Source organism: Idiotropiscis lumnitzeri, chromosome 17 (genome assembly GCF_059441095.1).
Source record: "Idiotropiscis lumnitzeri isolate Australia: NSW breed Sydney's pygmy pipehorse chromosome 17, RoL_Ilum_1.0, whole genome shotgun sequence".
NCBI lineage: Eukaryota > Metazoa > Chordata > Actinopteri > Syngnathiformes > Syngnathidae > Idiotropiscis > Idiotropiscis lumnitzeri.
The window spans coordinates 17,232,978-17,248,869 of record NC_142407.1 but is presented as its reverse complement, the minus strand read 5'-3'; the positions used below and the strand labels follow the sequence as shown (position 1 = coordinate 17,248,869).

At 51.3% G+C, this 15,892-nt stretch overlaps 4 protein-coding genes and 1 pseudogene across 4 annotated transcripts; 3 read left to right on the top strand and 2 right to left on the bottom strand.

Annotated features, from left to right (window-relative positions):
- Positions 1–870: 870 nt before the first annotated feature.
- Positions 871–1,652, bottom strand: LOC148320699 (claudin-like protein ZF-A89). Its single transcript, XM_088279978.1, has one exon. The coding sequence runs from the start codon at positions 1,607–1,609 to the stop codon at positions 977–979; it is 633 nt and encodes a 210-aa protein (XP_088136104.1). The 5' UTR covers positions 1,610–1,652; the 3' UTR covers positions 871–976.
- A 500-nt stretch (positions 1,653–2,152) lies between these two features.
- Positions 2,153–5,172, top strand: LOC148320698 (claudin-9-like; annotated as a pseudogene).
- Positions 5,173–6,031: 859 nt separating this feature from the next.
- On the bottom strand, positions 6,032–7,191 carry LOC148320697 (claudin-4-like). Its single transcript, XM_088279977.1, has one exon. It carries the CDS (start codon positions 7,057–7,059, stop codon positions 6,415–6,417), a length of 645 nt encoding a protein of 214 aa, XP_088136103.1. The 5' UTR covers positions 7,060–7,191; the 3' UTR covers positions 6,032–6,414.
- A 4,008-nt stretch (positions 7,192–11,199) lies between these two features.
- LOC148320696 (claudin-3-like) lies at positions 11,200–11,874 on the top strand. Its single transcript, XM_088279971.1, has one exon. It carries the CDS (start codon positions 11,200–11,202, stop codon positions 11,872–11,874), a length of 675 nt encoding a protein of 224 aa, XP_088136097.1.
- Positions 11,875–14,102: 2,228 nt separating this feature from the next.
- On the top strand, positions 14,103–15,569 carry LOC148320695 (claudin-4-like). Its single transcript, XM_088279972.1, has one exon. It carries the CDS (start codon positions 14,219–14,221, stop codon positions 14,861–14,863), a length of 645 nt encoding a protein of 214 aa, XP_088136098.1. The 5' UTR covers positions 14,103–14,218; the 3' UTR covers positions 14,864–15,569.
- The last annotated feature ends 323 nt before the right edge of the window (positions 15,570–15,892 follow it).

Genomic DNA, 15,892 nt, shown 5'->3' with positions numbered 1-15,892 from the left:
GACCACGCACCACTTTTCCGGTTCCACCTGATCCTCCACAAAAAAATAAATTAAAAAAAAAAAAAGCGAGGAGGAGCCAAAGGACAGTTTCTGCCAAATAAGGACGTCGGGGAGGGATGCATTTACACATTTATTTCAGAATATTTACTCCACAACACGAAGTTTTAGGCTGCTCCTCTTCAAGCACACCTTTTGTCTAAATATGCGTGGTTCACATTTTGGACGAAACTGAAAGACAAGCAAGCCACTTTTTTTGGCAGTAAAAGATGGAAACGATTCAAACTTTTTAACTTTGCATTGTTGATTTGTGTATTTTATTTAGGTAATGTCAAACATGCTCTTACTCTGAAGGAGACTACAGCAAGAAGTGTTTGGGGAAAAAACTGTTCTGCCACTGACGGCGTGTGTGCGGTTTTTCCTCCGAGAAATTACGCACGCAAGTCGGTCACGTGATATTTGCAGAACAACTCAAGCCTCGCGACAAGAATCAACGTGATGCAAACAAGCTCGGAAGCTTCGCTTTTTAAATTTTTGTCAATTGTTTATTTTCCACGGCGTTTATTCGTCAAAAAGATGGGGGGGGCACACCGTTGTTGTTTGATGGATGTGCAGCACACACCGCAAAGCAATTGAGGCGAAATTTTGATCTTTCTACAGTTCTAAAAGTTTCTTCGTTCAGGCTGAAACAATGACATTCAAGATTTGCAATTAAAGTCAATTTAGCACCCCAAAAAAAGGACAAAGTCTGAAAAAGTGACGCACTCCGCAAGCGCATATTTGCTGATTCTCATTGGCCTCAACTTAATTGAGACTGTGAGAAAGCAAGTCCTATAGTTGCAACCGAATTAAAAAGAGGAAACGGAGGGCGTCTAAGGCTTAAAGGGTGACATTTATTACAAATTAAAAAAAAATAATAATAAACCATGTGAGCTCATTAAAAAAAGGTAGACAAGTGGAGCGAGCGTGGCAGCACGAGTCAAACGTAAACGTCCCGGCTCGCGCTCGAGCGCGGCGCAGAATATTTGACAGAGTACGCCGCGTCCCGGCGGGAGGCGCACCAGCAGCAGAGAAGCGCGCCCCCGATCAGCAGCAGTCCCGCCGAGCCCCATCCCACGAAGAGCGCGGCGCCCAGCTCCCGCCTCTGCGCGTCGCCCAGCACCGGGTTGTAGAAGTCGCGGATGACCACGTGGGCGGACCACGACACCGGGATGAGCAGCAGGACGCCGCCCGCCGCGCACAGGACGCCCGCCGTCGCCGCCACGCGAGCCTTCTGCGTCCGCTCCTCCAGGCAGTTGGTGCATTCGCCGCCGACGCCGGCCAGCAGCAGGCCCACGACCACCAGCAGGATGGCCACGACCACCAGGGCGCGCGCCGCCTGCAGGTCGCGGGGCAGCGCCAGCATGGAGTCGTACACTTTGCATTGCATCTGGCCCGTGCTCTGCTTGACGCAGTTCATCCACAGGCCCTCCCAGAACACCTGCGCCGTCACGATGTTGTTGCCCACGAACGCCGACACCTTCCACATGGGCAGCGCGCACGTCACGATGGCGCCCAAGAATCCCGCCGTCACCAGGAACGCGCCGAACATCTGCAGGCCCACAGACGACATGTTGATGGCAGACGTGCGAGGATGCTGAGCGACGTCATGCGGCTCTGCTACTTAAGCAGCTGCCAGGCCCACGCGCTGATTGGCTGGCAGCCTGAGCGCACATTGGAGACACCTGCGGGGAGGTCACTCGTGTGCTAATTGCCCATCTTCGTCTGGTTGCATGAAGCGAACAGCCTTTTGGTAGGCAAGGAAAGGCGTTTTGATTTCCACAATGCATTTCATCGACAAGACACAACATTCAAAAGCAAAGCTCGGAACTCAAAAGTAGTTTCGAAAAAGATACTCATTTAAACACATGAACAGATAACTTGAAAAACATTTCAAAGTAAAGACATAAAATATTCAAAATAGTTTAGAGGACTTTAACCAATTCACTGCCAGCCCAGGCAAGATGAATGTATTTTTTTTTGGCGTCTATATCCGTCAATGGCTGCAAATAAGTTGATCAAAGGTTTTGGGGGCAGGGGTGCTTGGGGTTCACCATTTTTCAAAGCGTTTACACTTGTGGCTGACATTTGGGGGGGCGGCGGCGGTCACTCGCCGATGGCGTCTCTCGGCTTGCAGGTTCTCTTCATCGGGATGGGTGCCATTCTGGCGTGCGTGCCGCCCATGTGGTAGATATCGGCGTTTGTGGGCAACAACATCGTGGTGGCGCAGGCCATGTGGGAGGGCCTGTGGATGACGTGCGTGGCGCAGAGCACGGGCCAGATCCAGTGCAAGGTGTACGACTCGCTGTTGGCGCTGCCGCACGACCTGCAGGCGGCGCGCGCCATGGTGGTCATCGCCATCCTGCTGGCGCTGCTGGGCCTGCTGCTGGCAGTGGCGGGCGCCAAGTGCGCCACCCGCGTGGACGACTGCGGCGCCAAGGCCCAGGTGGCGGCGGTGGCCGGCTCTGTCATGATCCGCGTCGGGCATGACAGCCTTTTGTTATTGTTTTGTTGTTATTTTCTCCCCTCCTTCCTGCCATGTGCTTCTTCCTGTTTGTTTTGATCAGCTGAGCAGGGGCGGTTCCCCTCACCAGCCACGCACCTGCTCCTCATTAACGATCACACACCTGCTCCCCATCTGCTCCCCTGATTACCGGACTACTTATGCCTTCCATGCCCTCAACCCAGTGTCGGATCGTTATCCCGTTTTGCTGCGTCTCGGATTCTCACGTACATTGCTTTGATCACGTTCATGCCTGCGTTCGCCCTTGTTCACGTCCCTTTGTAGTTCATCTCGGTGTTTTGCTCTCATCCTCGGTCCAGCCTTGTCACGTTTAGTTTGTCTTTAAAGTCTGCCCCCCTGCCACGTTTATTGGCCCACGTTCCTTGTTTGCCCTCGTTGAAGTGATTTAATAAATTCCCTTAAGTTACCCTTATCCCTGCCTCCTCGCATTTTGGGTCCACCTCTTCTTCCTTCTACCACTCGTCCATCGAGAGCCTGCCGACGTACTGTGTCTCCACCTGGTACGGCGGCTGCACTGAGGCGGTCAGAGTGAGGCTCCAGAGGACGGTCAAAACAGCGCAAAGGATTATTGGCTGCCCTCTCCCCTCACTGTCGGACGTCTACACCGCCCGGTGCCTCAGAAGGGCTCTCAACATCGTCAAAGACAATACCCACCCAAACTCACACCTGTTCGACCTGATGCCCTCTGGCAGGCGCTACAGATGCATCAAATCGAGGACCAATAGACTGAGAAACAGTTTCTTTCCAAGCGCCATCTCCATTCTGAACTCTCACACACACACGAGAACACCCTTACCTTGCAGAACAGCGACGTGATGTGTTTTTATTTACCCTATTCAGTACTAAATTCCATTGCACGCTCTTATTTATTTATCTAATTTATATATTTGTCTGTATTATTGTTGTATTGCACTGGAGAGGGGAGCCCTCTAATCTCGTTGCACACTTGAGTACAATGACAATAAAGGGATTTCTAATTCTAATTCTAAAACACTGATTGCGAATATTTTGACCACAAGGTGTCAAACTAACGGCCCCAGGGCCAGATGGGGCCCACCGCATTCTTTTAGGTGGCCTTTAAACGTGTTAAACGTTTCTTGATCAATGCATTTTTTGGAGTTCATTTAGGGAGAAAATCCCGAAAGTCATTGACACACATTTTGTTTCTCTTTTACAAGCATTTATTTTTATCAAATGTCCTTTCGGGACAATAGTGTGCCCAAAAATATGAACTTGCCACGATTTGACTTGACTTTTGAATTACACCCAATCTGCTAGAATAGGACGATATGTTTGTGTGATGTCAGAACAAATGTTTGAGGGAACCTAAACGATGTTGGTTTTGTTTTGGACGGCTTAACCGCGTCACTTGGCGCGAGTCGGTGAGCCAAGCGACGCTCCCGTCCGTGTCAGCGCGTTAAAAACAAGAGCCGGCGAGCATTCTTGAGGCGCGTCCGAGCGTTTCTTGGTGACGTGCGCGCCAATGCTCTTGTCTTCCTAACGGCTTGCTGAAATTTACTGAGCGGCCTGTACGCTGCCTCACGCTCAGGAACGCCGTCGCGTGCTTCCCGCTGAGAGACCACGCTTGCCCTTCGTCCACCAAAAGAAAGTCAACAAAAGTCCTCGCCATTAAAACTTGCTTTCTTCCCATCATGCATCTGCGACTGCAAGTGAGTGAGGCCGGCCAAGGTGAAGCTGATGTGTAAGTCGATACAAACGGTTATGAGTTACCTCTGAAAAATGTAGTTTGTAATGAAATCAAAATGAAAGAAATGCAACTGCAATATGTTGAATTTATTTTTGGACTGCGCCAAAACAAATGAATACAACAACAAAAAAACAACAACTTTTTTTTCATATATTTCTCTTTTTTTTTTTCATTTTATTCGCTTGGTTGTGGAATGCGGTGGAAGCCCGAGCAGCCACAATTCAAATGCAAAGCACAAGAAATGTGCAGAAGACATAACGACGACCACTCGTGCACGCACGCACGCACGCACGGACAGACATGGTCCCGTGTTTGAAGTTTTTCTTTGTGTTCCTTTGGGGTCTTTCGTTAAAGCTTATTTTGTCCACCTGCGCTTGTCGACCCATTCGCTCACGTTAGCCAATCAGCTCCTTCCAAGCCTTTGCGTCTTGTCCAGGTGTTCCTTGTTGTCTCGTCAATTTGTTTGCATTTAGTTCCCTGCTTCTTTTCGTTCTTGTGGTTTGTCGTGCGTTCCTCAGCATGTTTCACTTTTCATTGTTATTTTGATGTTTTTGTTTTTCACCCGTTCCTTGTTTGCTTTTAGTTTCCTTTAGTGATTTCCTTCAATGAAATACCTTCAACGTTACTCCTGCCCGACTTCCCTGCGTTTGGCTCCTCCGCCTCAATCCTCCACCTGACACAGATCGCTTTATCAAGTTTTTCAAAGCTTTCCACATGACCAGTTTGCAGTTAAAAAATTCACTCGCCGTCTCATGCAAACGCACGCGCACGCGCGCACACTCTTGTTTTGGGAATTCTTAACACCCTTTTTGTGGACTTAATGAAGCCTAGACAGACCCAGGCTGAATGTCCAGCAGCTGCCACAGAAGTTGAGACCACCGATTCAGTCTTGAGCGACACCTGACACACTTGGATTTGAAAAACACAAAGACGATGCAAGCAAGCAATTTGAACGGAGCCAACGTCGAGACCAATAGCCCGACATTTCCGTGTTTTTTTTTTGTTTTGTTTGTTTTTTTCGTGACACGAGGCGCAGGTGCGACGGGCTCGGCATATCTGCACCGTCGGCATTCTTCAGCACCGCCCGGACTCACAAGTGGTCCGAGCGAGCGAGGCGGGAGGCCTCGGCGCCGGCATTTGGGCTCGCATGCATGCTCGCCTTTGTCTTGGTTTATCTCGGCTCCTTCTATTCTTCGCGCGCCTCAAATCAGCGCACGTCACTCCAAGTTTTGGTAGTTGAGCTCACGGAGGGCAGCCGTGGGACGCGCACGCTCGCACACGCAGATTAAAAGCAAATATATTTCTCTGCTTTATAGCAGCCCAAACCGGACAGAAACACCTAAAGGAGCGTCTTTCTCCTATTCTTGTTTTTGTCCTCCACCACCTTTCTTTCTTTACCCACACGCGCACGCGCACGCGCACGCGCACGCGCACGCGCACGCGCACGCAATGAAAAGAGGCCAGAGGCAGCAGCAGTCGTTAAGTGTTTGTCGTCTATCTGGTTTGGGTGTGGCGAGTCGCGAGAGAGCTCTCTCCATTCCTTTGTTTGTCAGCGAGCAGAAATGTTCGAGAGTCGAGAAATAGCAAAGTTGGGTTTCAATCGCCACTGTGCAGTTTGCAAACAATCCAACACATTTCAGGGAAAACGTTGCTTCCGATAGTTAAAGTGCCGGAAGTCGCTGCAGGCTCTGCTGCGATACGAGACGAATTCTAACGTGTTCCTTGCATGTCATCATGAGTGTGAAAAAAGCGCGTGAGAGCAGTTGTGATTGGCAGAGGAAATATTTATTTACATGTGCTCCCAAATGAGACAAGAGAGGAGCTTGCATTTGAAAATGAAAACGTGGCCAAAGGATAATAACGACAAAAACGTTTGGAAGGCAATCATTCTTCCTGTGGGAGGAGTCCATGTCAACTTGCCGCCTTTCGGGGCCCACGGCGACAGACTCAAGATGGCGGCCACGAAAGCGCGACCGGCTATTCTTAACTATCCGATTTCACCTCATTTATTTTGGTTCAATTATCGACGTCAGCGCGAAACAGTTCAAAGCTCTCGCAAGGTACATCATGAGCCGGCGAGTCCGCGTGTCATTTGGCGACGCTCCTCGACACTTGTTCTGACGCGAAAAGGTGACGACGCAGACGTCTAGACGAAGTCCTTGCCGGACACGGGCGCCGAGGCATCGGAGCGCGCCGCCTTGTAGCGCGCCGTGTACGAGCCCTCGTCCTTGGGGGGGCAGTTGCAGCACAACATGCCGCCGCCGACGAGCATGAGGGCGGCCGCCCCCCATCCGATGTAGAGGGCGGCGCCCAGCTCCCGCTTCTGGGCGCTGACCACCAGCGGGTTGTAGAAGTCTCGCACCACGCTGTGCGCCGTCCAGCACACGGGGATCAGCAGCAGCACGCCGGCCGCGATGAAGACGGCGCCGGCCGCCACGCCCACTTTGGCCTTGGACACCGGGTCCTCCACGCAGTTGGTGCACTTGCCGCCCGCCACCGCCAGCAGGATGGCCAGGATGCCCACCACAATGGCGATGACCACCAGGGCGCGCGCCGCCTGCAGGTCGGAGCTGAGCGCCAGCATGGAGTCGTACACCTTGCACTGCATCTGGCCCGTGCTCTGCACCACGCACGACATCCAGATGCCCTCCCACATGGTCTGCGACGTCACGATGTTGCTGCCGATGAAGGCCGTCACGCGCCACATGGGCAGCGCGCAAACCACGATGGCGCCGATCCAGCCGATCAGGCCTAGGGCGGCGCCCAATATTTGGAAGCCCGCGGACACCATCTGCTCTTCTTCTTTTTTTTTCTTCCCCCCCCTCTCCCTTCCTGTCGGCGGAGTCGGAATTTGTGAGGAGCCTGCCAACGAACGAAGGAGCGAGTGGCCGGCTGGGCGCCTTTTCTGTGTGGGGGAGGACGGGCAAGAGAGTGGCTACATATCTCTCTGCTCTCAGGGGCGGAGCCACGCAGGGACACGCCTCTCCAGTGTCAGGGACCGAAAACCTGTTTGTCCCGCCTCAAAGACCACAACAAGACGCTAACTGTCAGCTCGCTCACAATGAACGGAGCCCAACCCCCAAATCCACCCGGCCGGGTTTCTCTTGAAGGTGCTCGAGCAATGGCCGCACGTTGTGACTCACATCGAAACGCAGCTCACCAAATATGAGAACACGCACGCATGCACACAAAGAGACACACAAGTCACATATTTGTTGTTGTTCAGTCACACGTCGTTTCTCATCTTTTGATCCCCTCAATCCTGTGAATCGTGTCAAAGTCCAAATTTGAAAAGAATAACAAGCTTGCAATTCGGTGAACATTTCAAGCACCGAGAATAACGCAGCTGTCAGAATGAAGGAAGTGCATCTTAAGTCAGAGCTGTTCCTAATATTTTCATGGGCTTATTTCGTGTCATTGTCGGTGTTGTGACGGGTTTCAATCAAAAGTGAGCGCAGAATAAAAATGAATCAACGTGAGGAACTGGAGTGACGTGTGTGTGTGTGTGTGCCCTCTGCCGCTGGCATCGCGGCGCTCGCCATTCGCTTCAAGCAGCAGCCATTTTAAGCAAGGACGGAATCCTTCATTGGTCGTTCGTTCTTCTCATATTAAATGAACGATCGAACATGATTTGCTGTTATGTTGATGCTTGGTTTGTTACCGGCTGGAACGTCGCAACAACAGCGAGCAACAACGCGGCGAGGCAGCCGAGATTGCGCCGTTAGCTGGCGATATATGCGTTAACGTGACGGACGCATGCCGAATGTTTATAAACTCGGTCTGTTTTTGTTTGTGAATGAAGCAGCCACAGGCGGATGTGCATCTCATTCTCGGGACAAGACCGAAATGAGGAGGCCTACGTGGGAGAACATTTGACACGTTTTAAAAACATTTTCAGGAGAATAAATATTTTGCTTATTGAAGTGAACGGCGTCACATAACGGAGACGTCAAATCAACTCGGGATGTTCCCCAAGATGTGACATCGCAGATCCGAAATGGGTCGGAAGAAGAAGACGACTGTTGGCGGTGTCAGCCGAGGTCGTCTTTGAAGAGAACTTTGGTGCGATTGTGGGGGAAGAAAATGGATCAAGTTCCTTTGTGGGCCACAATGTCAGAACTCGGCAGAAGACAGAACGCCATTCAGAAGCTCAGCGTGGAATTTTGCTCGAGAAGGTGGAGATGAAGGAGGAGGAGGAGGAGGAGGTCAGCCTGCTGGCGACTCATTCGTCAATCGTGCACGCACTTCTGCTGTGCTTCCAGAGGTCACCTGGCTAAGTAAGCGACGGGTCGACGCGTCTCCAAAACGGCGCCAAGACTCCATTCGGCGGCTCGTTTCTTGACTTGTGTTGAGTGCGCTCGTAAAGTGGCGTCACAGAGAGTCTTTCATGTGTCCGCAGGCGGTCGTTAAGTTGCCCGCAAACCTCCTGAAATTTTCTGGAGCCTTCCGGAAGCGGCCGAAATGAGCGCCACGACATTACAAAAAACCTCCAGATTGGCCAGGCCTCACTTTGGAAAAACAAACACAAGCACGTCAATTGCGCTGCATCAAAATGGTCGACATTCAACTGGATGGCCACACGGGGGCGCTCGCTGCTTAAATCTGGCCCGCTGAGCAATGACTGCTCTTAGATTTGGGTCTGATTCGTTTCGATGTGACGTTCAGCATTGAGATGAAGCCAATTCCTGAAAAGCCAGCTGAAAAACAGCTCCAGACAGAGTAGAACAGGACAAGCTCCATCGAGCCAGAACTGGACTCCCTCAAAAGAAGGTTAAAGAGCTCCATATGTCATGATGTCAACGTAGCATTGGCGGCGGCGTTGTTGAGTTTGGGTGTGTGCGATCGAAAGCGTTGACGAGCTGAGTGCGGGTTTCGATGGCACTGGAGAGCAATGACGCTTCACAATAGAAACTTGTTATCACCTTCCACGCTCGCTCACTCGCTGTCTCAAGCCTCAAGCAAACTCGATCAACAGTTTTCCGTCCCTGTGTGGCAAAATGAGCTCGATGACGCGTGTGCGTGCCAAACCACTAGTTGGCGCTGTGGAACACAAGAAAAAAAAACTCTTCCCTAATTGAGTACTTATTAGATGAATCGGATGAAAAATCTTTTTTTCTCTTTTTTTTTTAAATTTCCATCTCTCCAGACATGATTTCAAAATGAGTGCGGTGCCGAAATTACAGCAACATAAAACGATAATGATTCCGTTTTTGGTTTGTAACGTCCATCAGAAAGTCTGGCAAAATTTTCCAAATTAAAAACAGATGTTTGGAAAAACACCAACGTCATCAATCTGCTTTCACAAATCGTATGTAGCACATTTACTGTTCCGAGTCGGAATTCCGGACGGAATTTGAAGTGAAGGAAGGTCTCGAAACGATGATCGCTTGTTGGGAAAAGTGTTGACGTGATTGGGTCAATCGGGTCGGGTAAATCCCCACAGAAGGCTCACGTAACAAACGGATGTTACGACATCATCAGTTCTATTCGTATTCTTAGCTACTGTTCACATGAAAGCGTCATCCTATAGCAATTATACGTATTTCATAAAGAGATGATTGTTTAGTCAGTTATGCTCGTGTTTAGTTTGCGTCCGGAGCGGGAAGATAATGCCCACTCAACGGCCTGCTTTTATCTTATCGCTTGCTGGCAAGAAGAGGCGCTCGCTCTGCGGACTCCCTCGCGATTGTGATTGCATTTAAACCAATGCGCGATCAAAGTGTGTCACGCTCACGTCAAAATCTGACCTACTTCTCGATTCTCCGACGTGGAAGTCGTCCAACTTCCGCAAACTCTCGCGTTGGTGTTGAGTTCCTCTGACAGACGCACACTTTTATGAGAACGCTGGCGCCTCGTCAAAACAAGCTGAATGTTGTTGTGCGTAAAAGTTGCTCATTAACCAAAATGTCACGGCGGGACGCGTTCGAGGCCTCGCTCATCGCAACCAAACTTTGGATGGAAGCGTGCCGTAACGAGAAAGTGAGAGGCTCAAAAGTTGTGCAGCACTTTTGGGCCAGAGATGGGATGGGATGCGAATAAATCACACTTTCGAGTGGTGATTAAATTAAAAAAAAAGAAAAAAACCTAGAGTGGTGATCTCGGGACATTGAATGAATTGCGACTAAAATGTTCCGGTCGTCTGCATGAATGAGAATATTCACAAGCGTTGGGCAAGTCTCAAGTCAGGTCCAATCCTGTCAGAAGTCAAGTCGCCTTCTAAATGCGTCACGTGATGGATCGAAGATCTCGTCGGGCCTCACGTCAAGGCACGTCCCCACCCGAGTCTTCCAATCCACTCTCAAGTCTTTTCTTCTTTTTTTTCCCAATCGAGTCAAGTCATGGGAGCAACCTGAGCTGCAGTTTGTGGTCTTGATAAAGAAAGAAGGCAAAGGCGCAACTCAATGTGCTTCACAATCAAGAAAAGCTGAAGGCAAAGCAAAGACAACAAAAGTCGCTTTTCAAAATCCTCCAGCGACCTTAAAGAGAAGCCAAGCAAATGAGATGGCGATGTTGGTGGCCGATGGACGTTTTTTCCAACTGGAACCGTTTAAACTGGTGATTTCCAGTCATCGCAACGAGGTGCGTCATGATTGCGACTCCAAAGTGTGAGCGGCGTGACACCGCACGCTCAGTCGTCAGCGCGCAAGGCGCTGGATGATCATTAGCTCGCCGCGGCAATAAAAGCACATGCTTGACGCCAGCGCGGGCGAAAGGTTCGACCATAAAGCAGCTCGCTTGTTTGAGAAGCTGCAGAAGGTCCACGCCCAAGCGGCCGGCGCCTCATTGGTCCGCTTGCGGCGTCACCGCAGAGGGTTGGATGTCGGAGCCATAAAAGAACGTCCAGATAAGGAGGCCACGCGCGGCCGAAAGCAGGAAGAGCTTGGGCGGCGACAACGTGGACAGGAGCGAACGGAACCAGAATCTTTGCAGAATGTCGTCGTTCGGACTGGAGCTGGCCGGCGTGTCGGTGGCGCTGGTGGGTTGGCTCCTGAGCGTAGTGAGCTGCGCGCTGCCCATGTGGCGGGTGTCGGCCTTCATCGGCGCCAACATCGTCACGGCGCAGGTGTACTGGGAAGGTCTGTGGATGTCGTGCGTGTTCCAGAGCACGGGCCAGATGCAGTGCAAGGTCTACGACTCCATGCTGGCGCTGCCCCCGGACCTGCAGGCGGCGCGCGCCCTCACCGTGGTGTCCATCATCGTCGGCGTCCTGGCCTTGCTCATCTCCTTGGTGGGCGCCAAATGCACCAACTGCATCGAAGACGAGGGCGCCAAAGCCCGGGTGACCATCACGTCGGGCGCCGCCTTCATCGCGGCGGCCCTGGCCCAGCTGGTGCCCGTGTCCTGGTCGGCCAACACCATCGTGGTGGAGTTCTACAGCCCCGTGGTCCTGTCGGGGCAAAAGATGGAGATCGGGGCGGCGCTGTACCTGGGCTGGGCCGCCGCGCTGCTGCTGCTCGTCGGGGGCGCCATCCTGTGCTGCAGCTGCCCCCCTCCCGAGGAGAAGGCCGGCAGGTACGCCGCGCACCCCCTCAGTCGCGTGGCCTACTCGGCCGCCCCCGCCCGGTCGCTGGCCCAGAGCTCCTACCACAGGAAGGACTACGTGTGAGCGCCGCGCCGTCGACCTTTGGCGTGTTGACATCCACCGGCGACCGAGCGCTCTCCTTGGAGCCGGCGCCAGGAAGGAACCAGCGAGAACCGACCAGAGCCAGACAGAACCAGCCCGTGTCATGTCTGGACGTCTTTTTGTATTTATTCGCATCTGTGGACATGCATCCTTACTTGGTGTTGCCGTGGAGACCAGGACGTTTAGTCCGTGAGCCGCAAAATGGAATCCGAGTGGCGGTGATGAGACGAATCATTTTAGTAATCATCCTTCGTTCCAAAAAACATTGTCCACTTTGTGTTCATCATTTATTTGAAATATGCACAAAATCGTTTCAATTTGACATTTTCCGATTCATCATTTTGAAATTCCACATGTCAGTTTCCTGTTCTTTGTGTTTTTCGGGTTTGCAAATGACTTTGATGATTGGATTTGTTTTCAAGTCAGAATGTGCTCGTGTGCTTTTGTTTCTTGGAGCTGAATAAACATTGTTTGCTTTGACGGTGCCTCGGCGGACTTCCCCAAATGAACAATGTGCTCAACTCTGCTTTGAATATTCCAATGAGTCGGCAGCTGAAATGGGAGCGCGCATTTCAAGATGGCTTTTTGGGCGCCACAAGCACCACGTTTATACGGATCTTTGCTATCAGCTCCTATCTGCACTTTTTGTTGCGCTACGTTGCCTGTTGTTGTACTGCGGGACGTACAGGCCACTCCAAACCCGGGCCGGGATTGGAGTGGCTCGGGGGTGGTGTGCTTGGTACTGACGATCGGTGGCGGATGCGCACCGAAAGTTTTGCATCCACTTGAGTGGTCAGTCAAGTCGTCACGAGAGAAAAGAATGAAGAGTTTCTCAAGAAGCCGCTGTAACCTTTTTTTTTTTTTTTTGGGTCATTTTCGTAGCGGCTATCGAGTAGCGGCACTGCGTGTGAGTGTTGCTTTATTTTCGGTCGACTTGAGTTGCTCCACTATTTTTATCCTTTGCTGAAAGTCTGAGCGGTTTCGCATTAACGCATCTTTTAGCATTAAGCTAGCAGACTGTCAGTAATGTCTCTTCTTTTTCTCTGCATTTTGGGAGCACTTTCCAGCTGCGCGAGGCCAGAACCAGCTTGGAGCCTCTTTTTGGAGCAATTGCGCCAATTGTTGTCAAGTGAGGGCAGCTGAGTTGGCTGCCACAAAGTCGCGCTTGAACGGGTGTCCAGTTTTTACTTGCAAGCCGAAGCACGAAATTGTCCAAACGACGCTTGTATCTCAAAGAGTGCGCTCACTCGCATCTCAAAGCGTCGTTGAAGTTGATGACGAAACATTTTGCAAGCTGCTTGCTGATTGGAGGAGTGCACGTACGTGCACGCGCACGTGCACGTACTTAGAGCAGGCTCATGTTTACACTGGGAGTGGTTATTCCGGTTTGTCCCTGAGCTTGCGGATTGTTTTCCCAACACGGATGATGTTGAGGAAGCAACAAGCTAGCGCACCACCGACTTTTCTTTTTCTTTTTTTTTACCTCTCTCAATTACCTTTCTCCCCGTCTTTGTTTTTTCTTTGGTCATTGTCACCAGATTGTTCCTACGGGCGGCTCGAAACACGACCCACCCCCCAATTAGCAAGACTCAAAAACATCTTGCAAAAGCCAACACAAAAAATATGAACAAATATTTTGCTTGTGAACATTCACACGGCGTAATTTCGTAAGCGCTAACAACCGCTTTGTGCATCTATTCTTCTTTTTGCACTTTCACCGCCAAGCTGAAATGCACGCTCCTTGTTGTTTTGTTTCCTTCTTCTTCTGCACATTTTTCCGTCTGTATTTGTCTTGCGTTCTTTAAAATCACCTTTTTGATTCTTTGTATATGTGGCAACATCCTCACAAAGTAGGAATGTCATGTCATTTAAAGGACACATTTTCAATGGATTGCTGCTGCGGCAATTTCATTTCCTCCCAAAATGAACAAAGTCGCCCCCAATAAATGGTCTGTCGTCTGCTGCGGCGAGACAAAGATGAGGAGCAGCAGGCGTTTCATTTCCGTTTTCCGCGTAACGTTCCCTCTTAACCAAATGTTTGCTGTCCGCAGTGAGCCATCTTCTCACACACGCACACGCGCGTTCCTAGCGCCCCTCCCCCCGCCTGCCCTGTGCACAGGTGCAGGTGTGTGTTTGGTGCGTTTTGTGCGGGGCGCTGAGACAGGGGTGTGGTCCCAACTCAACGGCTGTATAAAGCGGGTGCGTTTCCGCCGCGCCGCCTCACAACCGAAACCCGTCGTCCATCCTCAAACAGACAACCAGTCACCTGGCAACCGCGACCCGTCGTCCATCCTCACAGCCCGAGTGACTCGCTGAGGCGGCGGCCATGTCGATGGGCATGGAGTTGCTGGGCATCTGCCTGGGCGTGCTGGGCTTCCTGATGTCTATCGTGACGTGCGCGCTGCCCATGTGGAAGGTGACGGCGTTCGTGGGCGCCAACATCATCACGGCGCAAACCATCTGGGAGGGCCTGTGGATGAACTGCGTGACGCAGAGCACGGGCCAGATGCAGTGCAAGGTGTACGACTCCATGCTGGCGCTGCCGCAAGACCTGCAGGCGGCGCGCGCCATGATGATCGTGGCCATCATCCTGGGCGTGCTCGGGGTGCTGGTGTCGACGGCGGGCGCCAAGTGCACCAACTGCATGGAGGACGAGGGCGCCAAGGCCAAGGTGATGATTGCGGCCGGCGTCGTGTTTGCGCTCGCCGGCCTCCTGGTGCTCATCCCGGCCTGCTGGACCGCCCATGTGGTGGTGCGCAACTTCTACAATCCTGTCCTGAGCAACCCGCAGCGGCGGGAGCTGGGCGCCTCGCTCTACGTGGGCTGGGGCGCCTCCGCCCTGCTCCTGATCGGCGGCGCCATCTTGTGCAGCAGCTGCCCGCCCAAAGAGCCACGCTACAAGCCCCCCAGGATGGCCTACTCGGCGCCGCGCAGCAACAACGCCGGATACGACCGCAAGGACTACGTGTGAAGCTGTGCGCGCGTGCGTGCGTGTGCGTGTGTGTGAGAACAAGTTGTTGAAGGTCATATCTTCCCGCTTTGCGTTCATCTTGGAAACCATGAAATCGTGAAGAACAAGAAAATACATTTCAAAATGACATTTTTATTTTTGTCTATCAATTTGCATCATATGAGAAAGAGAGAGAGAGAGAGAGAGACATGAAGTTCAAATCGTATTGCTTTGCGTCAATTTGGTCCTTCCAATGTCTGTCCGCGCGTGTGCGCGTGTGCGTGTGTGTCTCGCGACGGCGTCATATTTCACTGAAACTGTGTTTAGACCAACCTGCTCATTTGCATTTGCTTCTTCCTAGTGCGTGTGCGTCTGTGTGTGCGCGCGTGCGTGTCTATTATTCGTTTGGACTGAAAGTGAAGAGGTGCAATGGCTGCAGGCCGTTTGCTCTTAGTTTCACTGCGATGATATTTCCTTCATTTTGAGTGTCTTGTTTTTCAAATGATCACCATAATTTTTGATTAGTGATGATAGTTTGAATTGTAAGAGCACATTTAAGTGTCATGTGAATCGTGTTCGTTTTGACTTTTATACTATTAGTGCTACTGCGTGAGCGTGTGCAAGCGGAAATGTGTTTGTTTCTTCAAAAACAAATCAACGTTTTCCTCAAATGCGTCTTGTGCTTGACTTGTGTGCTACATTTCAATAAAAGTTGCTCAATAAAGCATCTTGCTGTTGGTCTTCTTTGCCCAAATAAAAAGTGGGAACGCAACGACTCATCTGACCTCCGGAAAGACAAAAACAACCTGAAAAGTTTTTTCAGACCAACAAAATAAAGTTCACTGGTGATCAGTCATGAAAAAAAGATGAGTTCAAAAAAGAAGATCGACGCAACCCACCTCGTAAAGTTACAAAATCTTTGAGAACAATATGAAAGCAGACGATACGGGTCGGCGCGTGACGAGTGTCTGTAACGCGTCGAGGTCATTGCAGGCTTTGCTCTTATCAACGACTTTTATCAGAAGCCAAGCCGAAGCGGACCGACCCGGA